Below are 26477 nucleotides of genomic sequence, written 5' to 3'. Positions count from 1 at the left end.
ACTTTGTGGTGAATGATGTTCAGTGAGCAGCTCGTAGAGTGCCCTCTTTAGGCAACCATTCTATTTAAAAATATATATATATTACAGCAAATGAGCATACGTATTTGTTCATTCTATGTATATCATTTCAGTGCTTTATCTGTGGAATAAAGACAGATACAAATATTTCTCAGATCATATCAGTGAATCCGATTCATTAGCCAGGCTTTAAGGCACGGCCTTTCATACTTCACTGTGGAAAAGGGGCAGAAATACCTGTAATGTTGATATGCTTTTCAGTTTCCTGACATATTTTAGATTTAAGTAATTTAGCAGATGCTTTTATTCAGAGTGATTTAAAGGAGCAATTATGGTTAAATCCTTTGCTTAAGGGCACATCGACATATTTTTGACCTAAGGGATTTGATCCAGCGACCTTACGGTTACTATCCCAAAGCTCTTAACTGCTACCTGCCGCCCTGGTGACCTGTTTCACGTTTGTTTCCAGTGATAATGAGTTAAAATATATCTAAAATAATTGTAATTTACAAACCTAGCTCTTCTCAGTAGCTCTTATCAATTTAGAAATTACAGCGCGTGGAGAATGCTGTTATTCCCAGCAGGAAAAAAGAAAGTAGATGTTTTTCCACAACAGACAGGTTTGCTCGACCTTATTCATGGTTTCATCGCACGGAAAGGTGGTGGAAATAAGTCAAGGTCAGTATACACATCTGTGGACACACCTTTGCCACACCTCCATTTCTGTGATCTCCACCCCAAGCATATAGCTGGCTGGCACATGCGTTTCCCCATACTTAAGTTCATGGTCAGAATGCATGCAGAGAGAAAAGTGTATGAAAAAATGATTAAGTTCCATTTATGCGTGCGTATCTCGGGTGTGAATTCCCCTCTGGCTTTGTACCTCCAGTTCATTACAAATAAACAAATGGCCTATACAATTGCATGTGTGTGCGTGTGTCTGTGTGTCTGTGTGTGCGTGTCTGTGTGCCTGCATGTATGTGTGTGATGGTATGTGATACATTAAACTCCCTTCATCATCTGAAATAGAGTTAGGTCTTTTTTCTCCTCAGGGAGAATTGATTGACAGATGGCTCGTACTCCAGATATTAACCAAACATGTGAGAGCTATTTGACATTTACTGTGGGGCAAGCGGGCCCTGTACCTTTTGCTCTCCCACTTAGAAATGTAATATGACTCTGCTATGTATTGGTGTTTAGACATAGCCTAGGACTCGGAGCTACAGATGGGTCTGAAACGGAAAATAGGCCTTGTTTTACTAAATCAGGGGTTGGCTAATTTACCCTGTCTGGACTGGTGTCAAGCAGTGATGTAGTGAAATAAATGTTTACGTTTGACATATTTAGCAGACGCTCTTATCCAGAGAAACTTACAGTAGTAGGTAGATACATTTTTGTACTTTTTCCCGTACTGGTATACACCGTTAATGCAGTACCTTCGGAAAGTACTCAGACCCCTTGACTTTTTCCCCCAAAAATTACGTTACAGCCTTATTCTAAAATTGAATAAATTGTTTATTTTCCCGCATCAATCTACACGCAATACCCCATAATGATAAAGCAAAAACTGGTTTGTAGCATTTTTTGCTAATTTATAAAAAATAAAAAAATAGAAATAGAAATAGAAATAATGCATTTACATAAGTATTCAGACCCTTTACTCCGTACTTTGTTGAAGCACCTTTGGCAGTGATAACAGCATCAATTCTTCTTGGGTATGACGCTACAAGCTTGGCACACCTGTATTCGGGGAGTTTCTCCCATTCTTCTCTGCAGTTCCTCTCAAGCTCTATCAGGTTGGATGGGGAGCTTGCTGCACAGATATTTTCAGGTATCCCCAGATATGTTCAATTGGGTTCAAGTCCTGGCTCTGGCTGGACCACTCAAGGACATTCAGAGACTTGTCCTGAAGCCACTCCTGCGTTGTCTTGGCTGTGTGCTTAGGGTCGTTGTCCTGATGAAAGGTGAACCTTCGCCCCAGTCTGAGGACCTGAGCGCTTTGGAGTAGATTTTTATCAAGGATCTCTCTGTACTTTGCTCTGTTCATGTTTCCCTCCATCATGACTAGTCTCCCAGTCCCTGCTGCTGAAAAACATCCCCACAGCATGATGCTGCCACCACCACTCTTCACCATATGGATGGTGCCAGGCTTCCTCCAGATGTGATGCTTGGCATTCAGACCAAAGAGTTCCATCTTGGTTTCATCAGACCAGAGAATCTTGTTTCTTTAGGTGCCTTTTGGAAAACTCCAAGTGGGCTGTCATGTGGGCTGTCATGTGCCTTTTACTGAGGAGTGGCTTCCGTCTGGCCACTCTACCATAAAGGCCTGATTGGTGGAGTGCTTCAGAGATGGTTGTCCTTCTGAAAGGTTCTCCCATCTCCATAGAGGAACTCTGAAACTCTGGAACTCTGTCAGAGTGACCCTCGGGTTCTTGATCACCTTCCTGACCAAGGCCCTTCTCCCCTGATTGCTCCGTTTGGCCGGGCGGCCAGCTCTAGGAAGAGTCTTGGTGGTTCCAAATTTCTTCCATTTAAGAATGATGGAGGCCACTGTGTTCTTGGGGACCTTCAATGCTGCAGACATTTTTTGGTACCCTTCCCCAGATCTGTGCCTCGACACAATGCTGTCTCAGAGCTCTACGGACAATTCCTTCGACCTCAGGGTTGAGGTCGTGTTGTCATCTTCAGCTATTGTACTCATAAGTTATTTCTCCATTCATATCTTTTAAAGGTCCAACTCAGCCGTTTTTATCTCAATATTAAATCACGGGTAACAATTAAGTACTTAACTGTGATTGTTTTCAATTAAAATGGTCAAAAATAAGCTAAAATAGCTTCTTAGCGAAAAGCAATTTCTCAATCATGAATTTTGCTTGGACTGTCTGGGAGTGGTCAGAGTGGGAATGAAAAAACAGAAAATGTGTTATTAGCAGAGAGGTTTAGTACTCTCTTTCTTATTGGTCTATTAACTAATTAAGGCAGGCCAAAACTCCATTACACCAAAATGTCAGGTGATCTTTTCAAACAGCTCTTACACTAAAAGGGAATTATCATGAATTTTACAACTTCACAGTATTATTCCCAACACATAGTGTGGAAATATATACACTGCTCAAAAAAATAAAGGGAACACTTAAACAACACAATGTAACTCCAAGTCAATCACACTTCTGTGAAATCAAACTGTCCACTTAGGAAGCAACACTGATTGACAATAAATTTCACATGCTGTTGTGCAAATGGAATAGACAAAAGGTGGAAATTATAGGCAATTAGCAAGACACCCCCAAAAAAGGAGTGATTCTGCAGGTGGTGACCACAGACCACTTCTCAGTTCCTATGCTTCCTGGCTGATGTTTTGGTCACTTTTGAATGCTGGCGGTGCTCTCACTCTAGTGGTAGCATGAGACGGAGTCTACAACCCACACAAGTGGCTCAGGTAGTGCAGTTCATCCAGGATGGCACATCAATGCGAGCTGTGGCAAAAAGGTTTGCTGTGTCTGTCAGCGTAGTGTCCAGAGCATGGAGGCGCTACCAGGAGACAGGCCAGTACATCAGGAGACGTGGAGGAGGCCGTAGGAGGGCAACAACCCAGCAGCAGGACCGCTACCTCCGCCTTTGTGCAAGGAGGTGCACAGCCAGCGCCCTGCAAAATGACCTCCAGCAGGCCACAAATGTGCATGTGTCTGCTCAAACGGTCAGAAACAGACTCCATGAGGGTGGTATGAGGGCCCGACGTCCACAGGTGGGGGTTGTGCTTACAGCCCAACACCGTGCAGGACGTTTGGCATTTGCCAGAGAACACCAAGATTGGCAAATTAGCCACTGGCGCCCTGTGCTCTTCACAGATGAAAGCAGGTTCACACTGAGCACATGAGCACATGTGACAGACGTGACAGAGTCTGGAGACGCCGTGGAGAACGTTCTGCTGCCTGCAACATCCTCCAGCATGACCGGTTTGGCGATGGGTCAGTCATGGTGTGGGGTGGCATTTCTTTGTGGGGCCGCACAGCCCTCCATGTGCTCGCCAGAGGTAGCCTGACTGCCAATAGGTACCGAGATGAGATCCTCAGACCCCTTGTGAGACCATATGCTGACACATGCACATTTGTGGCCTGCTGGAGGTCATTTTGCAGGGCTCTGGCAGTGCACCTCCTTGCACAAAGGCGGAGGTAGCGGTCCTGCTGCTGGGTTGTTGCCCTCCTACGGCCTCCTCCACGTCTCCTGATGTACTGGCCTGTCTCCTGGTAGCGCCTCCATGCTCTGGACACTACGCTGACAGACACAGCAAACCTTTTTGCCACAGCTCGCATTGATGTGCCATCCTGGATGAACTGCACTACCTGAGCCACTTGTGTGGGTTGTAGACTCCGTCTCATGCTACCACTAGAGTGAGAGCACCGCCAGCATTCAAAAGTGACCAAAACATCAGCCAGGAAGCATAGGAACTGAGAAGTGGTCTGTGGTCACCACCTGCAGAATCACTCCTTTTTTGGGGGTGTCTTGCTAATTGCCTATAATTTCCACCTTTTGTCTATTCCATTTGCACAACAGCATGTGAAATTTATTGTCAATCAGTGTTGCTTCCTAAGTGGACAGTTTGATTTCACAGAAGTGTGATTGACTTGGAGTTACATTGTGTTGTTTAAGTGTTCCCTTTATTTTTTTGAGCAGTGTATATATAGTGGCAAGAAAAGTATGTGAACCCTTTGGAATTATCTGGAATTCTGGATAAATTGGTCACACAATTACATCTGATGTTCATCTAAGTCACAACAACAGACAAACACAGTCTGCTTAAACTAATAACACACACATTATTGTATTTTTCTTGTCTATATTGAACACATCATTTTAACATTCACAGTGTAGGTGTGTGAACACCTAGGCTAATGACTTCTCTAAAAGCTAATTGGAGTCAGCTGTCAGCTAACCTGGAGTACAATCATTGAGACGCGATTGGAGATGTTGGTTAGAGCTTCCCTGCCCTATAAAAAACACTCACAAAATTTGAGTTTGCTATTCACAAGAAGCATTGCCTGATGTGAAACATGCCTCGAACAAAAGAGATCTCAGAAGACCCAAGATTAAGAATTGTTGACTTGCATAAAGCTGGAAAGGGTCACAAAAGTATCTCTAAAAGCCTTGATGTACATCAGTCCACAGTAAGACAAATTGTCGATAAATGGAGAAAGTTCAGCACTGTTGCTACTCTCCCTAGGAGTGGCCGTCCTGCAAAGATGACTGCAAGTGCACAGCGCAGAATGCTCAATGAGGGTAAGAAGAATCCTAGAGTGTCAGCTAAAGACTTACAGAAATCTCTGGAACATGCTAACATCTCTGTTGACGAGTCTACGATACGTTAAACACTAAACAAGAATGGTGTTCATGGGAGGACAACACAAAAGAAGCCAAAAGTGCACCTGGATGTTCCACAGCACTACTGGCAAAATATTCTGTCGACAGATGAAACTACAGTTGAGCTGTTTGGAAGGAACACACAACACTATGTGTGGAGAAAAAAAAGCACAGCACACCAACATCAAAACCTCATCCCAACTGTAAAGTATGTTGGAGGGAGAATCATGATTTGGGGCTGCTTTGCTGCCTCAGGGCCTGGACAGTTTGCTATCATCAACGGAAAAATACATTCCCAAGTTTATCAAGACATTTTGCAGGAGAATGTTAGGCTATCTGTCCGCCAATTGAAGCTCAACAGAAGTTGGGTGATGCAACAGGACGACGACCCAAAACACAGAAGTAAATCAACAGAATAGCTTCAAAATAAGAAAATACGCCTTCTGAAGTGGCCTAGTCAGAGTCCTGACCTCAACCCGATTGAGATGCTGTGGCATGACCTCAAGAGAACGGTTCACACCAGACATCCCAAGAATATTGCTGAACAAAGAGGAATAGTAAAGAGGAATAGTTCAAAATTCCTCCTGACCGTTGTGCATGTCTGATCCTCAACTACAGAAAACGTTTGGTTGAGGTTATTGCTGCCAAAGGAGGGTCAACCAGTTATTAAAACCAAGGGTTCACATACTTTTCCACCCTGCACTGTGAATGTTTACATGGTGTATTCAATAAAGACATGAAAACATATAATTGTTTGTGTGTTACACAGACTATGTTTGTCTATTGTGACTAAGATGAAGATCAGATCAAATTTTATGACCAATTTATGCAGAAATCCAGGTAATTCCACAGGGTTCACATACTTTTTATTGCCACTGTGAAACACAGGGGAAAACAATTTTGGGCTGCACTGGGCCTTTAACATAAAGAGCCATAAAGACTGATCGACTGTGGCTGTGGAGAAATGAAACGCATTGGCTTAAACAGATTTCTATTTTTAGTTCTTTTCAATTAACCTTTACCAGGAAGGAAGTCTCGGTTTGAATCAGTTTTTCGAGAGTCTTGGCAAGACATCAGTGTTCATGATGAACCAACGCAATACACACGAACAAATACAATATTTAAATGTAGTTGCATTGGTTGATGCCACATATTGGTAGTGGATGAGGTGAGTTAAGATGAGGTGAGTTCCCATTGAGCACCTGCTGATAAAAGTGCTATGTAAATCCACCTATTACCCATCACCACATGGTATGGTTAAGGTCTGTTTCCAGACAGGTGTCCGGGTCAGCGAGTTCTGGAACTTTTGTCTGGTGCAATGCATGATGGGACAGCTGGCTGCCACTGCCACCGTATGCCTCCGGTATGACTCATGGCATGAATGCATAGAGGGATGGTTAGACAGAAGGTGTTTGGGTGTCTTTAAGTATTACAACATTCCATCTGATGTCTTCTCCTTCAAAGTGTGTGTGTATGTGCATGACTGTGTGTGTGTGTGGGGGGTGTGTGCATATGTGTGTGGTAAGCCTCTGTCAGAACAGATGTTAGACACAGCAGGCTCATGTCCCTATGGCCAGCGGGGGTTCAGGAGGATTTGGCTGCTGCACAGATCAAAGTCATGATCAACCTGAACAGGAAAAGCAGCCTGTGGAGAACTGCAGATGCAACCAAATATGATCCATTCTCACACTATGTATGCATGCGTACGTGTGTGTGTGTGTGTGTGCGTGCATGCGTGTGTGCGTGCGTGTGTGTGTGTGTGTGTGTGAGTTTGTGTTTGTGTGTGCAAGGTGTGTGTGTGTGTGTACATTAATAGGTGTATGAGAAAGAGCAAGTGTGTGCTGTGTGTGTGTGTGTGTGTGTGTGTGTGTGCGTGTGATTGCACTCTTGCGTGTGATTAGAGCATTAGCAGAAGATGTGCCCTAGAGAGAAACACCTCTAAATCCATGTCACATACACACACACAACACACACACACAGAGACTATTTTTCTCTTCACAGGGATGTAGCTTTTCATAGTCAGCATTCCTGTCTCTGCATACACACAGAGGTGGGCTCAGTTCCACTTTAGCTTCTGACAGAACAAAGCTACCTTCTCTCTCTCTCTCTCTCTCTCTCTCTCTCTCTCTCTCTCTCTCTCTCTCTCTCTCTCTCTCTCTCTCTCTCTCTCTCTCTCTCTCTCTCTCTCTCTCTCTCTCTCTCTCTCTCTCTCTCTCTCTCTCTCTCTCTCTCTCTCTCTCTCTCTCTCTCTCTCTCTCTCTCTCTCTCTCTCTCTTTCTTCTCTCTCTCTCTCTCTCTCTCTCTCTCTCTATCTCGCTCTCTATCTCTCTCTTTCTCTCTCTCTCTCTCTCTCTCTCTCTCTCTCTCTCTGATGATGATGATGAAATACTGCAGGTGTGAAGGAGGGACAAAGAACGGTACAATCTCTTTGGACATGTAGGATAGTGTATTGCAAAATCAGCATGTTTAAAATATATGTTTCAGTTTGACTGAGTGTCAGTTAAATTTGATACAGGGCATTGATTCCTGAAATGACTGGAATGGCCATTTCTGGCACACCATACAGGTTAGAGGTCAAAAGCCTTAGGTAATTCTACGAGGTTGTGTTATGTTTTTGGGGGTCACTTGTGAACGTGTGTTCTTGATATGATGGTGTGCATAGGTAACTACTCCACCAACACCAGCCTCCATGACCGACCTACTGTACATTAATGCAGATCTTCAGACAGATGAAATCTCACTTTCCCAGCTAATTCAATTTCCCAAGCCTGTCCCATGAGCCCTGAGGGGTTGTTTGGATAAGCTGCTCTATCACTGCTCTGAGTTTCAGTACTTTGTAATATGCAAGTGTGTGTTTTGATCATAATACTAGAGCAGATTGTGGAATGAGATTTTAGTGTCGTTTCTGTTCTTTGACGCAATATTGTGTGCAGGGTTTTGTTCAAGCCCAGTTCTGACACTCCTGATTCAACTGAGCAAGAGGTTGATAAGTACTGTGATCTGATCAAAGCAGCCTGATGAGTAGTTGAGGAGTTGAACCAGGTGTGCACAAGTAAGCGGTTCACAACCTTTTCCGTTCCTGGGACCAGCAAATCACCATCAAAAGCTCAAGAACCATCATTTGCGGAGTCGCAGAATTATCTCCAAAATAATATACAGTTTATCTTGGCGGTCAAATGTAGTTACTTTGAGCAGGGAACAAACGAAAGGCCTATTAGCACAAACAATTAGCATTATGAAAAGTAATGTAACATTGCTTATAATACCATTAATACTCCCAATTGTTATTATTTTTGGAACAAAAAATGTAAAAGATTAAAATATATATATATAATTCGGACCACCGGTAGTACCCCTATGGGGTGGTCCACGGACCCCGGATTGAAAAACACTGGCCTACTGTAAGTAGCAGTAGGGGAAACACTCCTGTGTTGTCAGTAATCTTGTTTAAGTTGCTATATCATTGTTTCTTTTTCATCTGATGACAATGTTGCAGGTAATATCTTTGGTAACCGTAGTGGTGACCACAGCTCATTTAACACATAGTCCTTCAGTCCACCTGCTGCTACACCAGGGGGCCGCGCTCCAGATGGTCTCTGATTGGTTTCTCACAAGCCCAGGACGGGGCCACTAACAGGCAGCATTAATACCACTGTGTGCGTGTGGTCTTCTGCACGTGATTGTGTTCATTATCATTTAGCCTACATGTTTATTCAAATACAGTACCAGTCAAAAGTTGACACAGCTACTCATTCCAGGGTTTTTATTTTTACTATTTTCTACACAGACTGCAAAGCGGTGAGGGCAAAGGGTACTTTGAAGCATCTCAAATATAAAATATATTTTGATTTGTTTAACACTCTTTGGTTACATGATTCCATGTGTTATTTCATAGTTTTGTCTTCACTTTTATTCTACAATGTAGCAAATAGTAAAAATTGAGAAAAACCCTTGAATGAGTAGGTGTCCAAACTTTTGACTGGTACTGTACATATCAGGTGTTTCCACAACCTTCAGCCAGTCTACGCGTTTTGTCAGGATGTAGCTGGCTGCCTACACGGTAGTGTTGAGCTGGGGCGTAGAGTGGTTCCATGAGGTGTTGCAGTGTGTCATATGTGGCGTTGCCCTGGTTAAATGGGTAGAACAGGGAGAGGCTGATGGGTAGTAAAGTGATGGGAGGTGGGCTATTGGACATCCCTCTGTCAAGACAGAAGCCACAGCTGTGCAGCTTTCCTTCTGTGCCTCACCTGCTCAAGCATGCAGAAAGAGCAAGTCTGGAGAAATCGTGACGCCCATCTCAATGAGTGGGAGAGGGGAAATTGAGGGAAAAAGGTAAGTGATGGTAGCTGAGAGGAAAGTAGAGAGCAGAGAATGTCTGGAGGTGTGATGCTCATCTCAATGCTCTGATCACAGCACTATTTACAGACAGAAAAGGGGACAGAGCAGAGATGGAGAATAGAGTGAGCAGAGTAAAAGGGACTGCACTGACCCTATACACTGGTATATACAAATTGCAGAGAGCATGTCTCTTCTAAATGTTTGATTACCAAGGACATTTTAACCAGGAAATTGAAAGGATGACCCGTGTGCCACTAGATGTGTATTCAGTGGTGGTTGCAGGCCGGTGTAAAATCAGACACTAGAGGCACAGTACAGGTTGGTATATGGGGAATAGTCCTCAGCTGGCAGACAGGCTCCCCTCTGTAGACATTACCCTAATGCCATACTTTGTAGGATCACACTCCCTATAACTTGGCACACATGCCAGTTAACTGTCATTAGACACACTGCCTGCAAGCAGTCGCTTGGAAACATGTGCCACTTCCACATCTGCTAGACAAACCAGTCACTCCTCTACATGGCCACTTCCAATGCAAGCAGCTTAGTACCTCTGCTTGTTCTGGCTCAGTCTTATGACATATAGACAAGATGCAGAGCTTGTGAAGCTACCTTCCAGAACCCGTTTACAGAACACCAGATTTCCATTTGATGCATCAGCGTGGAATGAATTCCTCAAGTAGTCAAGGCACATGACCAATTACACTTACATTGAAAGGCGCCAACTGTCAGTGGCACATGGGTGTCAGTGTCCAAGTATACAGTTTAAAAAATTAAAACATAAGGGACAACCCTTCAGAAACTTGAAGCCAATGCATTGCTATAGTAACCTTGCGTGGCTTATCTCTACAACCAAACAAGGATCCAAGGTGATTGGCAGAACCACCCTGTTCCCAGTGTTGAAAGCAAGATCAGTTCTCTATTAAATTCAAAACAAAAACCCATCAACATGAAAATTGAAAAACAAGATTTTATTTTAGCAAGCTAGTAGATCACAAGTCAATAGGCATCTTGTATCTGCTACTAGGTTGTAGTCAGGTCTTTATCCCAAGCAGAGGTGGATCAGAAGTATTTCTCAGGCCTGGCAGGTGGTTCTGGTCGGGTCAGAATCAGCTCCCCACTGGACACCACGGTAGTCTCTCCATCCAAAGACTTCACTCCTGCCACATCTCTCCCTGGAGGAACAGAATTTTAAGTCAATACCTCAAGCACTAAATCCAACTAGTGCACAAAACAGTTACGTATTTCCAGCTACTTTCAAAACCTGGTCAAATTAAGGTTAGGATATATTGATGTTTGTGCAAATGTAAACCCCATAGTGCTCTAGGACCAGGATTGATGAACACCACTTAACTAAAGCTAGATGATCAAATTTAAAACCATCCCTAGATGGAATATTTTTTATTTTATTTTTTTTAACTTACTTTGCCTGTTGCAGCTCTGTTGACAGGAGTGATTTCCAGTAGCGTAGCACACCTCTGTACTACAGTGAATGAATACCTGGATGGAAGGAATGTTGGCATGATTCATGTACTAGAGGCAGCTCTGCAGAGTGGTCACTAGCTGGAACAGAGTCAAACCTAACCTTTACAGCCAATTGGTTTGAATTTCTACAATGACCAATTTTTACTTAACAGCCATCCCATCTAGTGCAAAATACTCAGTTCTGCCTCCAGGGAAAGATTGCTACTGAATGTCGACCTGCAGATGGAAAGCAAACCTTTAGCTTGGTATCATTTAGCAAACTCTTATCCAGTGACTTACAGGAGAAATTAAGGTTAAGCAGCTTGCTTAAGGGCACAGATCTCGCCTACTCAAAGATTCGAACCAGCGACATCCCAGTTACTGGCCCAACGCCCTTACTGCTAGGCAGCCCATCAACAGCACCGCTGGCTTTCAACTAGTGACTTGGACGAGAGTGCAGTGGACTTCCTGGCCAATCAGTCAACCATCAGGGAGAAAAGCCCAGCAGACCATGAGGCCTTAATTGAAACTCCTGCTGTAGTAAAGTAAAGATGCAGTACCCTGTCCTTCAGAGGAGCTAAGGTGTGCGCATCCACAAAAGTGAACATCTTGACCACAAAGCGTTTGTAGTGGGTGGGGAACACGACGCCAGACGAGCCAGCCACAGGGATCACAGAGGTCAGGTAGCGGTCATCCTGAGACGGACACCTGGAGGGGGGAGACAGTCATGGTTTGTACAACTCTAGGATCTTCCCAAAGTCCCTAGGTTAACATCCTGGTTGGAAGAGCCCCAGTTACTTTACATGGAAGCACAGACTAAAAATTAAAGTAGGAAATGAGCAATAAATGGAGAAAAAAGCAGCAAGGCAACCATCTTGGTTCTCCAGTTACCCATCAACCAGGAGGTCCCACTTGGGCAGGCTTAGAGGACTGGGGGTGGAGGTGGCCCAGCAATGCTCCAAATTCAGGACCAGGTTAGAGTCAGTCCTCCTCAGGATGTGAACCTCAACATACACTGGCTCCTTTAGGACCTTGACAACTGGGTAGTCTGCATCGCTATAGTAGGAGGTGTAGGCTTCCACATCTGGAAACAAAGGTTAGAATTCAAACACTTGAAGTGTAAACATTTCATTACAGTGCTGGCCAGCTTACACCACCCCCCCAAGAATGTTGGAACAGGCATGGTTCCACCTAGGAAGCAACACATTTGAAAGTCTTTATAGAAGAACTATAACACAAATCAATTTCCCCTCAGACACAACTACAAGCCATTAATGAAAAATTTTATTATTCCAACACACAACCGTTTCTCCAACTTACCTTCCACACAACCCTTGTTGTAACATTGTCCGCTGGCCAGTCGGAGAACCAGGCTGATGGGTCCAGGAACAGCAACCGGAGCAGGTGGAGCAACAGTGTTCACATCAACAATCAGTACCTCCACTGCAGTGCCAGAGTACTTACACTGGAACCGCAGCCTAGGAGAGAAACATTTTTACTGTTATGAAACGTACATTAGGACCACCAGTATTGGGTTTCTCAACATTGATTGTGTGGGCTAGCTAGCATTTGCTGGGTACGACAAATCGAGCATCAAATTGGATAACAGTTAGTGTCAGCTTCTTCAGTTAATTAGTCCCCTTGAAATATCTTAGAGATATCAAAAGAAAGAAATAATAGTTGAGCCTCGAGTGGAATTGGTTGAACATTAAGCCACTGGAGAGAAGACCCACTCAAAATGGCTGTCTCTTGTGATTGAGCCACAAGGTCCAATCCCCACTTCATAGGAAGATGTCATGCTGTTCTCGTAGACCACATAGCCACTGTCCTCCTGAAAGTTACAAAACACATTTATTTGGTGTACACCAACGGGTATATAACAGCCAGGCTTTAAATGAAGAGCAACGCAGGTGTTCATTTTTATCCTCACATTAGATGAGGCACACTGGGTAATTACATAATTAGCCAGTTAACTACCAGGGAGAATAGAACACCAGCAGTGTTTCAGACCAAGATATGACCCCCCCACCCCCAGTGGAAGCTACAATGGATTGGATTCATAGACGCTCAAAGATTTACAGTGCACAGCACATTAAGACAGCTACCCACCATCAGAGTGGTGCCACATGCAGTGACAGGAAACTGGTATACGGCAAAGACTGTAGTGATGCCAACAGGCTTACAGGGGGTATCCTGCCCACCAAGTAGACTAATGGAATCAAGGGCCAGGTTGGGCCGAGTGGTATCCCTGGCCACCACCACCACAAACTGACCGTCTCTGCTACACTGAACAGTCACTGGGGAAGGAGATTGCACAGAGAGAAGAAGGCACTTACACTCCATAAATGAGTCTTACAAGTTAGGCTTGGCAGGGAGAAGTACAAATAATTATACAAAATTGTAAAATACATTAGAAAAACCAAAACTACAGTAGTTGACTCACCCGCTTTCCCGTAGTAGCACCGCCACCCATCAAAGCAGCAGTTGATCGCTTCACATTGAGCAGTAGTAATGGCAGGGGTTCCACAAGTAATCCTCTCTTCCTCCTTTACTTGGCATTTCTCTATAGGAGTGGAAGCCACTGGCCTCTGGATGACCTGCTGAGGCCGCCACTGGGGCTGCTCAGCATAAGTTCCAGGTCTAGTCAGATGCTGTGGACGCATTCCCCACTTCAGTGCACCAAGGACATTGGTCCAGCACACAACCACTACCGCAACTTCAACCCACCCTGCCATTGTTGTACAATATAGGACTGACTCCACTGTATTGCTGTGGCTTGCTGAGGCTTTTATACCTGAGATGTATTCATTACGGAAACCGTTCACCATTTAAGAACCAAACGACCACAAACAGAGCAAAACAAGAGTTTCTATTGGACAAATTGAGGTAGGTCCGCCCCGTTTTGTTCCGTTTGCTTCCGTTTAAGAAAAGTTCTGCAAAGGAATCGGCGTATTGAATATACCCCTGATTGAGTGTGTTGGTTTGGCGGGAGCCCCTCCTCGTTAAGAGTCAAGCCGTCGCCAGCCCTGGGTAGTTAATCAGTCAGGGCCTGGCAGGTGCAGCTCATTGACGGCTCATTTGGCTCTAGGGAGCGATCATTACCTAGGGATTGTGTCTATCAAATTGGCCAATTTAAATGCTATGAAATTGATAAATTGTCTGTATCACTGGATCCGTCTCAGTAGTCGAAAGTTGCTTCCTCTTCTTGTCTCCTTTCTGTCATTTTCACTGAGCCGAGAATATAGGCTACAAAATAACCAATATTCAGAAATTTCCTTTCACCAGTCTTCTCAGCGCAAATGGAGAAAGGACGAAACCATTTTGGACTATTGAGATACACCCTCTATTAGTCTCCTTCACTTTCTCTCTATCTCTCTCTCACCTTTTTCTTGTCCCCCCTTCTTCTCTCCATCCTCTCTCTGTCTCTCTCTCCCGTGTTTAATCACAGGAGGTTGGTGGCACCTTAATTGGGGAGAACAGGCTCGTGATAATGGCTGGAGCGGTATAAGTGGAATGGTATCAAATACATCAGACAAATGGTTTCCATGTGTTTGATGCCATTCCATGTATTCCATTCCAGCCATTATTATGAGCCACGCTCTCCTCAGCAGCCTCCACTGTGTTTAATGTATACGTTTCAAAAGGACTTAGGCACTGAAAAATGATCAAATATTCTCATTTTCTTGACTGCTCATCAGTCTCTAGGGATTGGTCAATACCATGAGCTTGTCAAAGGGATCATTTGAATACTTGATTAATGGTCTGCACAACCTCTTTGGGTCCATCTCAATAGTCTGAAGATGCTTCCTCTTCTTGTCCCCTCTCCTTCATTTTCACCAAAAATCTTTTTGAGGGACACCTTTTAGCTATTCCTTAAGACTATTGAAATGCAGCCACTATTTCTCCTTCCTTCCCCTTCTATCTCTCCCTCTCTAATTCTCTCTTGCCCTCCCCCTTCTCACCCCTCTGTCCTTCTCTCTCTCCCATGTATGATTAATGTATAGCAGAACTCAGAACTCAGAAGCTGGTTGTGTATGCTGAGGGCCATAACGAATACTTAAAAATGATCTAATATTCTCTTTCTCTTCCCTTCCTCCCCATCTCCCTCCCCCCTCTCATTTAGATGTATGGGCGTTACACACAGGAGCTCGGTGTGTACGCCAAGGAGGAGGCGGCCCGCCTGCGTGACGGCGGGGGGCTGCGGAGGGTCACCAGTGTTCGCAGTCGGTCGGCAGAGCTGCTGGAGTATGAGAAAGACCCCTGCGCTAAGTGTCATGGTGAGTGACCGACTGACCTCAACATGACCCCTCATATTTACTAAGATGTCTAATGACCTCAACATGACCACTCATATTTACTGACCTGTGTAATGACCACAGAAAGACTACAGTACCAAGTATCAGAGTGAGCGAGTACTGTGCTCCTATGACCGCTCCTATGACTGCACCACAACCACTGAATTGACAGCATCATCCTATGCTGCACTAACCACCTCACTGACCATAATCTCAGTTAACCCAGAACTAAAGTCTTACGTAATTGGTCAGATGCTTTTAATTAAGAGAAGAGAGAGAACGGGGATCGGAACCAGAACGAAGAGCTCCACCCTCTCTCTTTGCAAGTTACGGGCATGTCTATGGGCCAAATGTCCCTTCCCCTTCTTAAATTCAAAAAATGATAACACCTGCGAACTCGTGATTTACCCAAATAACCAGTGACGAAAAACCCTATTGAACACAGAACACATTTGAAGAGAGGTTCTGATATTATTGGTGCATCCTATCAGCCTCTTAATGAGAGAGATGGGTAAAGTTGACGCTTATGACACAGCATGATCACTGATGAGCAATCCTGTGCCATGGCCTCGTGGGTGATGGCACTGCTCTTCTGCCAATGTAAAAAAAAACAGCCCCCTCTGCTGGTAATGAATGGTCACTTAGTGTGTCTGTGATGACGAGGGCTGCTGTTGTGCATGTCAATAGCCTGTCACCTTCATCTTACTGCGTCACTCCTTTCAACCTCCTGGCTTTTCTCCCCAGAGTAGTACAACATGATGAGGGACAGGAACAAGGAGAGGATGTGCGTGTGAGTGAGTGAGTGAGTGAGTGTGAGTGAGTGTGAGTGAGTGAGTGAGTGAGTGAGTGAGTGAGTGAGTGAGTGAGTGAGTGAGTGAGTGAGTGAGTGAGTGAGTGAGTGAGTGAGTGAGTGAGTGAGTGAGTGAGAGTGAGAGTGAGAGTGAGAGTGAGAGTGAGAGTGAGAGAGAGAGAGAGAGAGAGAGAGAGAAATAAAGTAGCATCACTATCTTTGTGGGTGTGATTTAGAATGCATGTGACTGTGTAGGCTGAAGTTTATGGCTGTGTTCCAACTGCTTTCTATCCGTGTCTCCTACACACCGTGCCCTTGTGGCTACTGAGCCGATTACGATTGGATAGGTGAAAGCATTATCGTAAATACTCTGTCTAGCTGACTGGAAAAGAGCTTACTGAAAAGATATGTAGCCAGAGTGGTTGGTTTAGGGACTTTTTCCTCTGTTAATAAGCTAGCTATCAGAAGTAGTTACTGATCAAGTGTAGTACCTATTGTTGTGTTCAGTGACCAGTTGATTTATTCTCAGTCTAAGAGAGAGAGCGAGCAAGAGAGAGAGAATACAGTGACAGTATATGTGTGTTTATATTTGTACTAGGAAGCCTGGTTTCTGTTCAGGCTAGAATGAAAGGTGGCCGGCGCTTAGGATAAACGTATCTATAGAGTTAAAAGGGTACTGGCACTCAAACCTTGAAGAGGAATAACCCAATGAGGCCGAGATGCAAAGACATAACAAAGAGTGAAATTTCACGGGTCTGTAAAATAAAATGACACAACTCAGCCTCTCTTCAATAAGACTCCTGAGTACCAGCGAGATCTTGTCACGTTCTGGTACATGTTGCATAACTTGAGGAGAGCAGAGCCCAGCCATCCTCCCACCAGAGGAGTAGGAGGATGAGTGTTTGCCTCTGTTCTATTCTGTGTGTGTCTCCCTCTGTTCTACTCCACATCCAGAGCCACAGTTTGAGAGCCCTGCCTACACACTCCGTCAAAAGGCTGAGCTGCTCATCGTGACGGTTAGCTTTAGAGAGCGAAAGCGGGTTAGCTAAAATGGAGAAAGCGCTAACTTGCTACGCTAACACTTAATCCAGCGTGACTGACTCCTCTCACTCGCCACCATTGGCCGTCTACTGTATTCTATGTTGTACATGTAGTTCTACGGCATTTTATTGTGATGATCTGCGTGCATTAACTTCCATATACCGCATGTTGAAATCAATATTTTTTACAACCTGGAGTTGTGTGGGAAAGACTTGATCCCAGATAACAGGTTGTGGTTTCCAAAGTGTTTCCCGTATTTATTTATCCTGTTTGAGGTGTTCTTCGAGAATTCCTTTGAGATGTGCCAGTGCCTCTCAGGAAATGGGCTTTTCCCATTTCGTGCACTGGTTGCTCGTGATTGTTGTAGCCTATGCAAGCGCTGAGGGAATTTACACTCACATTTGTTTTGATTGCTTTGGCACACATGTCATTATACCATTTATTTTTGTACGATTCATATTACGAACAGAATAAGCAATTCATTACATAGTGATAAAAATATGCATCTGGCATACCGTGTGTGTTTTGGATTGAGAAGAAGACATCTGTCACGCTGCTGTGGATATAAGGACGGGCCAAGTCGCCCATGCAAGCACCGGGCAGAGGGCCACCCACCACGTGCCAAACTAGTGTGTGTTTGTGTGTATCTGTTAGCCAGAACGTCTTCCTGAGATAACATAGGTACCACTAGCAGTGGTGCCACTAGTCGATGGTGGGACCGCTAGTCTGACTTATTGCCATGGGATATCGTGGAATAGTCTGTACGACAATACTTTCCTGTGAACATTTTGTCAAGAATGTCGACCTGCACAGGGACCAACCTCTATTGTGGAAAAGTCTGTACAACAATCATTTCCAGTGAACCTTTTGGATCCCATATATTTTTATGCTGTTTTCAGAAACATTTGAAATTATAAGGCCATATACATGATTATGGGAGAGAAAATGGGAGGTGGGAGGGGTCAACGCAGGTATTAGACCCCGGTCTCCGTCGGGGGCACATGTGTGTCGAGAGAGGGGAATGTTATCCCTTGATCCCGGACCTGCACACTGCGAATATTTTGTCTGAAAATTCAACCTGCACAAAGACATTCCCCCAACGAACCAACCGAGTAAGTTGAAATGGAATTTTATTCAAAATTCTGTCTTGTAGGGGACTCACCTATCAAGATAACAATGAGAATATACAGTGAGCTCCAAAAGTATTGGCACGGTGACAAATGTGTTGTTGTTTTGGCTCTGTACTCCAGCACTTTGGATTTGAAATTATCCAGTGACGACGAGGTTGAACTGCAGACTGTCAGCTTTAATTTGAGTATTTGGTCCCATATTGATTACATCAAGCTTGTGACTCTACAAACTTGTTGGATACATTTGCTGTTTGTTTGGGTTGTGTTTCAGATTATTTTGTGCCCAATAGAAATCAATCAATCAAATGTATTCATAAATCCCTTTTTACATTAGCAGATGTCACAAAGTGCTACACAGAAAACACGCCTAAAACCCCAAACAGCAACCAATGCAGATGTAGAAGCACGATAGCTAGAAAAAACTCCCTAGAAAGGCAGGAACCTAGGAAGAAACCGAGAGAGGAACCAGGCTCTGAGGGGTGGCTAGTCCTCTTCTGGCTGTGCCGGGTGGAGATTATAAGAGTATTAAGGCCAGATTGTTCTTCAAGATATTCAAATGTTCATAGATGACCTGCAGGTTCAAATAATAATCACAGTGGTTATATAGTGTGCAACAGGTCAGTACTTCAGGAGTAAATGTCAGTTGCCTTTTCATAGCCGAGTATTCAGAGGTCGAGACAGCAGGTGCGAGAGAGAGAGAGAGAGAGAGAGAGAGAGAGAGAGAGAGAGAGAGAGAGAGAGAGAGAGAGAGAGAGAGAGAGAGAGAGAGAGAGAGAGAGAGAGAGAGAGAGAGAGAGAGAGAGAGAGAGAGAGAGAGAGAGAGAGAGAGAGAGAGAGAGAGAGAGAGAGAGAGAGAGAGAGAGAGAGAGAGAGAGAGAGAGAGAGAGAGAGAGAGAGAGAGAGAGAGAGAGAGAGAGAGAGAGAGAGAGAGAGAGAGAGTCAAAAACAGCAGGTCCGGGACAAGGTAGCACGTCCGGTGAACAGGTCAGGATTCCATAGGCAGAACAGTTGAAACTGGAGCAGCAGCACGACCGGGTGGACTGAGGACAGCCAGGAGTCTTCAGGCCAGGTAGTCCTGAGGCACGGTCCTAGGGCTCAGGACCTCCGGGAGGAGAGAGAGAGAATTAGAGGGACCCTACTTAAATGAACATAGGACACCAGTTCTTGAGTGTCTCCATTGATCTTAGGTCCTGGCAGTTCTGTGCAGACTCAGGACAACTGAGCTTTGGAGAAGTACGCAGATTCAAAAAGGAGTCCGTAATTTGCTTTCTGATGATCATGATCTTTTCGTCAAAGTAGTTTATGAATTCATCACTGCTGAAGTGAAAGACATCCTCTCTCGGGGAATGCTGCTTTTTAGTTAGTTTTGCGACAGTATCAAAAATACATTTAGGATTGTTCTCATTCTCCTCAATTAGGTTGGAAAAATAGGATGATCAAGCAGCAGTGAGGGCTCTTCGGTATTGCACGGTACTGTCTTTCCAAGCTAGTCAGAATAATTCCATTTTGGTGGCATGCCATTTTCGTTCCAATTTTCTGGAAGCTAGCTTCAGGGCTCGGGTATTTTCTGTATAACAGGGAGCTAATTTCTTGTGACAAATGTTTGTTGTTAGGGGTGCGTCTGCATCTAGAGTATTACGCAAGGTTAAATTTAGATCCTCAGTTAGGTGATTAACCGATTTTTGTACTCCAACATCCTTGGGTAGGTGGAGGGAGTCTGAAAGGGCATCTAGACATTTTTGAGTCGTCCGAGAATTTATAGCACGGCTTTTGATGATTCTTGGTTGGGGTCTGAGCAGATTCTTTTTTGCGATTGCAAAAGTAATAAGGTGGTCCGATAGTCCAGGATTATGATTAAAAAACATTTAGATCCACAATATTTATTCCACGGAACACAACTAGATCCAGAGTATGACTGTTACAATGAGTAGGTCCGGAGACATGTTAGACAAAACCAACTGAATCGATGATGCCTCCGTAAGTCTTTTGGAGTGGGTCTGTGGACTTTTCCATGTGAATATTGAAGTCACCAAAAATGTGAATATTATCTGCCATGACTACAAGGTCCGATAGGAATTCAAGGAACTCAGTGATGAATGCTGTATACGGCCCAGGAGGACTGTAAAACAGTAGCTTTAAAAAGTGATTGAGTAGGCTGCATAGATTTCATGACTAGAAGCTCAAAATATGAAAACACTGTCGGAAATGCTAGCAACACCTCCGCCTTTGCAGAGGAGATATGGTCACTAGTGTAACCAGGCGGAGATGCCTCCTTTAACACAGTAAATGTATCAGGCTTGAGCCATGCTTCAGTCAGGCCACTCACATCAAGATTATGATCAGTGATTGACTAATTGACTATGATTGCCTTGGAAGTGAGGGATCTAACATTAAGTTGCCCTATTTTGAGATGTGAGATATCACAATCTCTTTCAATAATGATAGGAATGTTTAGTTTTGCCCAAACTAGATCGAGGCACAAACACAGTCTCAATGGGGATAACTGAATTAAGTGATAATGCATGAGAAGTCAGTGTTTGGAGGATATATTCATTGAAGGCCAGCAAACCGTGCCAATATATCCTCCAAACATCGCTTTCGAGGGCATTATCACTTTTATATTACGAGTTACCAACATATTCAAATCATGATGGACATATTTTAATTAAAAACATTATTTTGATGAATTTCTTCACTCTAATTCCTCCTTCCACAAGAAATAGTCCAGACACAAATCTAGGGTTACTACCCAAGCTGCTGGTTGTTCGTTCTATTGGTTCGGTTGCCAGAGACGCGACCCAGTCGTTCAGTCTTTTTGTTCTGTATCTATGGAAGCGACCCAGTCGTTCGTTCTAAATGTTCCATTGACATACTGGCTGGCAACATTTTTATCCTTTGCTTGCTAGCTAGCCAACTACGGCTAACTTACAGTCACATCAAAAAGAGCAGCCAGAATAACAGCAAAGTAGCTGCATTTGTTTAAGCTGTTTTCTAGTGACATTTATTTGGATACATCCATAACAATGAGCTAATGAGGTGCGATTTCACCTGGCATAGAAAATGTGCGCTCTCTCATTAGGAAACAGAGGAGCTAGCCAACAACACAGATAACACAATCACTTCAAACTGAAGCTGGAAAGATTGCAAACTAACTGCACTTCATTTTGTTTTACCTTTTTCAATTGACATTTCATAAAAATGATGCCAGCTGATCCATGATTCCGACTGACTGAGAAACGTTGCCTGCCTGTCGGTCTCGTCCCGACTCATTCATTACTATGGGACAATTTGAATATTGAAACAATGTTGCAAATGTCGGAGAGGTTTATACAAATCTCTGCTGTTGAAAACTAAATGTTAGTCTAAAAGAAATGTGAGATAATGTCTAGATGCTTTTTATAGTGGAGATCAAGTTTATAAATTGCTTGGCTGGGTTGATGGGACAGTGGGTTGCACAGTCAGATGGAACGGAGTAAATAGGCATGTCATAGATTTAGCCGGTGGTAACTTGTGGAATAGACACCAGCTGGAGTGCGGTTTTAACCAATCAGCATTCAGGATCATTCTATTCTTTATGCACGACGCATGGCGGAGTGCCTGGACACATCCCTTAGCCATGGTATATTGGCCATATACCACAAACCCCTGAGGTGCCTTATTGCTATTATAAACTGGTTACCAACGTAATTAGAGCAGTAAAAATAAATGTTTTGTCATACCCGTGGTATAAGGTCTGATATACCATGGCTGTCAGCCAATCAGCATTCAGGGCTTGAACCACCCAGTTTATAATGGTAAATAATGTTTTGTGTAATTTTGGAGTCACTTTTATTGTAAATAAGAATAGAAAATGTTTCTAAACACTACCATGATTACGGATAGTCCTGAATGAATCGTGAATAATGATCAGTGAGAAAGTTAAGATGCACAAATATCATACCCCGAAGACATGCTAACCTCTCACCATTACAATAACAGGGTTAGCATTTTTTGGGGTATGATATTTGTAGCTAGGATAGTCCACTCAGTAACAATTTGCCGCTGTTTTCCAGGGAGTCCTGGGTTCCATAGAATCAATAAAAACATTTCTGTGTATTCAAACAAACACATTTCAACTTGACTGTTACTTTCTGCATGTAATGATTATAATGGAACAATTCACAAATGCGAACATAAAGCATTTAAGACAACTGTCTCTGTTTTGATTCTGAACAGTCTTTGTTTTTAGTCCGAAAGACTAGTCAGACAAGGAGGTACACTACATGGCCAAAGTATGTGGACGCCTGCTCGTCGAACATCTCATTCCAAAATCATGGGTATTAATATGGAGTTGGTCCCCTCCTTTGCTGCTATGATAGTCTCCACTCTTCTGGGAAGGCGTTCCTCTAGATGTTGGAACATTGCTACGGGGACTTGCTTCCATTCAGCCACAAGAGCATTCGGGCACTGATGTTGGGCGATTAGGCCTGGCTCGCAGTCGGTGTTCCAATTCATCCCAGAGGTGTTCAATGGGGTATAATCCTGGATGAAACCTGAGCAGTAGTTGGCCATGCCGGAGAAGACTCATTATTTGACTTGCATTTTGGGGATTGCAGGCATGGTGAATGGCAGTGACTTTTTTCGGGTCAGCTGAGATACTGCCAGCAGAGAAGATGAAAACAGAGAACTTTGGAACACTACTCTCAGGCTGTTCTTGTGGTCAGCTTTTGCTACATACACAATGATGTTGTCGCTGAGGTTTTTCACACCTGCAATGCCTTGGAGTGTCTGACAGCATTCTGGAACACCACTGCAGCTGGCGAGATACCAAAGTTCAACGGTTTATACCTCCTCAGGCCGAGATGAGTGGTGAACGTGGGGAATATCTGCTGTCGGGTGTAGTTCACGTTGGTGATATCCAGCTTTTAGATTCAGCTTGGAAAACACTGTGGTTCTGTTGAGTTTGTGGATGGCGTTGTCCATGGTGTGATGTGACATTCACGTAGAATGGCTGTATTGGCTTCGTGCTTGTCTGCCCAGACTCTGGGTCCTTGGGCTTTGAGGGTGTCAGGATGTGGGAGACCCAGGGATTAGGGCCTACTGGGGTCTACTAATCTCCCCACTGGGCAAAAACTGATTGAATCAACGTTGTTTCCATGTAATAAACGTGGAACACTGATTGGATTAGAAAATAGTCATCAACATAAGCGAATTCCTTCTTTTTTTCACCCAACTTTTAACCTAAATCCAATGACATGGTGAAATGTTTTGTTGATTTTTTACATTGAATTCACATTAGTTGACAACTCAATCAAATGTAAATGAAGACTAGTTGAACTGATGTCTGTGCCCAGTGGGACCATCTCAACAATGTCATCAGTCTCCAGTAACTCGTCTTCAACTTTTTGGGGGGATGTGGAAGGGCACGCGCCTGTGTGGTTGGCACGTGGGCTGGACTTCGGTGTCTGTGTGAAGCTTCACCTGGGAATCTTTCACCGCTCCAATTCCATTGAACATTCTGTATGGTTGTCCACAAGTTCATCTGCCGCTGTGCGCTGGACTGGTGAGGAAGACGGAGTTGATTATCTTGATCAGGCTTAGCTCCTTAGTTGTGTGGTAGCTTAACCGGGAGTAGCCATCGCCTTGAATGACATAGAATGTGCTGGGAGTGTTCTTGTCTCTTGCCTCTACATTTCATGTGAGTGCACCAGCAATGGGCAGTGGGTTTGTGGAGCCGTATCAAAAGATCTTGATTTTGGCTGGGCTGAGCTGCGGCCGTGGCTTAAGTGTATTGAAAACTACCTCTGGTCATGTTCACTGCAGCCCCATCAGAACTACTACTCTGACACCATTTAGCTGAATGTGTGTCTGAGGTTGTCTAACACTTGTCACTACTCACTGCTTGATGAATCTCGCCTCGCATTTTCACAGTGTGTTGCACTTACGTGGTTAACTTTCTGGCGTGATCTGTGATGTTTAGCATTGTCTCTGGTGTCTGTGTGCTGCTCCTGTTTTGGTTTTGATCGACACTGCTTTGCAAAGTGATTTTGTTTCCCACAAGCTTTGCACTCTTTTCCTCTTGCCGGACAGTCTCCAGTATGTGTGTATTTGCCTCTATTGGTTGTTTGATCTAACTCTTTCTGTGCACTTGTTGTGTGCTTCTGATGCACTGTATTGACTACAGCAGCTGAGCTCTGCTCTATGCCCGTTGCATGGATTTCAGATAGTTCCAGCGATCTCCTGTGATCAAGAGGGGCGGTTACAGTCATGTCAAGCTCTCTCAGTGCTCTTCTGTGCATGTGACGTGGTAAGGTTGGACCCAGGTGCAGAGAAGAGACCAGACGAGGAATCAGTGGTTAAGGATAAACATAAAACTTTACTGAGAAACGGTAGTCACAGGATCACAGTACACTTGAAAACCAACAAACACTAAGTCTCAACCTCACTCAGGAAACAAACGCACCCAGTGAACAATTCAAGCTTCTGCAAAGGACCACAGAAAACACACCTCTTTTAACAGGGACACAATCATGAAATAATAAGACACAACTGAGTCCAGTAAAAGTCTCTTGGGTGGTCTCTGCCGCCCTCTGGTGCCAGGAGGAACCACGACAGCGCAGCCTGGACGAGTTACAGCTCTGAATCATCTCCATGCCAATGCCTGCAAACTCAAAGTTATTTGCTAACATGCAAAGTCTGGTGTGGTAAGTATCTAGGCTCTCGCCTACTTCTTGATCATGACTCACCGTTCCATTACAATACACATAAGAGTCATTGGACGAAGACGTCTTATGTAAGGGGGGGGGTTTGTTAAGAGCCCCGACGCTCAGTCTGAACATTAACAAGCATTCCTTGCAGTACGGTTTTGGAAGAACCTGATCTTTCATACCAACGAGAAATTATTTTCTTAAAAACAAAAGGTTAAATTGATACACCTTTATAGGGTTAGTGTTCCCACACGACAATATCGCCATGTTACAGCGCGTGTTTACGGAAAACAGACGGAAGACAGAATCGACTACCTGTGCTAATTAGCTATCTGTGTCTCCTAACACCTGTGTGTAAACGGAAGATGGCTGCCTCAAACGCGCTGCTACTGAAAAATACTGTTGGCTGCAACTGTGTTAAAACCTGTTTTTATTTGATTTATTTTTCTTTCACCTTTTATTTAACAAGGTAGGCCAGTTGAGAACAAGTTCTCATTTACAACTGCGACCTGGCCAGTTAACATGGAGTCTATTTTGCACTTTTTAAATTATTTTGAAGTGATTGGTCCCATCATGTTGCTCAGTTGGTAGAGTATGGTGCTTGCAACACCAAGGTTGGGGGTTCAATTCCCACTGGGGACCAATACAAAAACATACAAAAATGTATGCACTCACTGTTGTAAATTGCTCTGGATAAGAGTGTCTACTAAAATGTGAAAGTAGGAAGAGTTATGTTTCCAGAATCATACTGCAATTGAGAATCGATTCACTTTTATATGGACTATTTGGCTGTTTTGGCTTCGAGAGCCAAACAGAACATGTAAGGTCCTTGGACTATAAGGATTAACGTTAGGTTCCTTCCATTATTGGACTTCTTGCCCTGCTGCTGAGTGGCTTTACTTAATATATTGGTACAGAACGTTCTTTTTCAGTTTTGTGTCTGCATACTCTACCGCGAACATGTCGCAAATGTCATGTGCTCGTTCTCCTTTTAAGTGCAACAACAGTGCTTTCAGCCTAGCATCGCCGGTAAATTTTCATGGCTATGTTGTAAAGTTAGAATATCTGCACCCATTTATTCCAACGTGGCCCGACGGAACTAGGGTCACTTTCAGTTTTAAATGGTGCGATTGCTAGCACCATTTCAATGTCCTTTTAGCTAGCTACCAGCTTGTTAGCTTTACTTGCCCGAAAAGAAAATTCAGTTAAATGTTTGTGCTGTAATCCATCTCGTTTTTAATCCTCGTCACCATTGTAATATTCCATATGCATGAATAATAAAGTAATGTCCAGACATAGTTCAGTTGATGGTCGTTTATCTAGAAGCGTTGCATGGTTGACACACATATGCTCAGTG

At 43.9% G+C, this 26477-nt stretch overlaps 2 protein-coding genes across 2 annotated transcripts in view; one reads left to right on the top strand and one right to left on the bottom strand.

Annotated features, from left to right (window-relative positions):
• Nucleotides 1-10776: 10776 nt before the first annotated feature.
• Nucleotides 10777-13841, bottom strand: LOC120056299 (zona pellucida sperm-binding protein 4-like). Its single transcript, XM_039004540.1, has 8 exons — nt 13622-13841; nt 13288-13475; nt 12912-13009; nt 12499-12656; nt 12070-12262; nt 11739-11886; nt 11139-11214; nt 10777-10889 (listed from the first exon to the last, which is right to left on the bottom strand). Exons 1-8 carry the CDS (start codon nt 13839-13841, stop codon nt 10777-10779), a joined length of 1194 nt encoding a protein of 397 aa, XP_038860468.1.
• A 1460-nt stretch (nt 13842-15301) lies between these two features.
• Nucleotides 15302-26477, top strand: part of LOC120056298 (chloride channel protein 2-like) — a 31850-nt gene continuing 20674 nt past the window's right edge. The window contains exon 1 of the mRNA XM_039004539.1: nt 15302-15455. Within this exon, the coding sequence (XP_038860467.1) occupies nt 15302-15455 (154 nt within the window). The remainder of the gene's footprint in view (nt 15456-26477) is intronic.

Source organism: Salvelinus namaycush, chromosome 11, assembly GCF_016432855.1.
Source record: "Salvelinus namaycush isolate Seneca chromosome 11, SaNama_1.0, whole genome shotgun sequence".
NCBI classification, from domain to species: domain Eukaryota; kingdom Metazoa; phylum Chordata; class Actinopteri; order Salmoniformes; family Salmonidae; genus Salvelinus; species Salvelinus namaycush.
The sequence above is the reverse complement of the archived record's forward strand: the minus strand, read 5'-3'. Positions and strand labels throughout refer to the sequence as shown.

What these genes read in the sequence shown, in the direction of transcription:
- LOC120056299 (XM_039004540.1), bottom strand. Translation starts at nt 13,841, where the DNA reads ATGCGTCCACAGCATCTGACTAGACCTGGAACTTATGCTGAGCAGCCC. An exon ending in TAGCTCCTCTGAAGGACAGG is followed by an intron (nt 11,215 to 11,738) that starts GTACTGCATCTT and finishes CCTTCCATCCAG; the next exon opens with GTATTCATTCACTGTAGTAC. An exon ending in ACAGAGCTGCAACAGGCAAA is followed by an intron (nt 10,890 to 11,138) that starts GTAAGTTAAAAA and finishes CTGTTCCTCCAG; the next exon opens with GGAGAGATGTGGCAGGAGTG.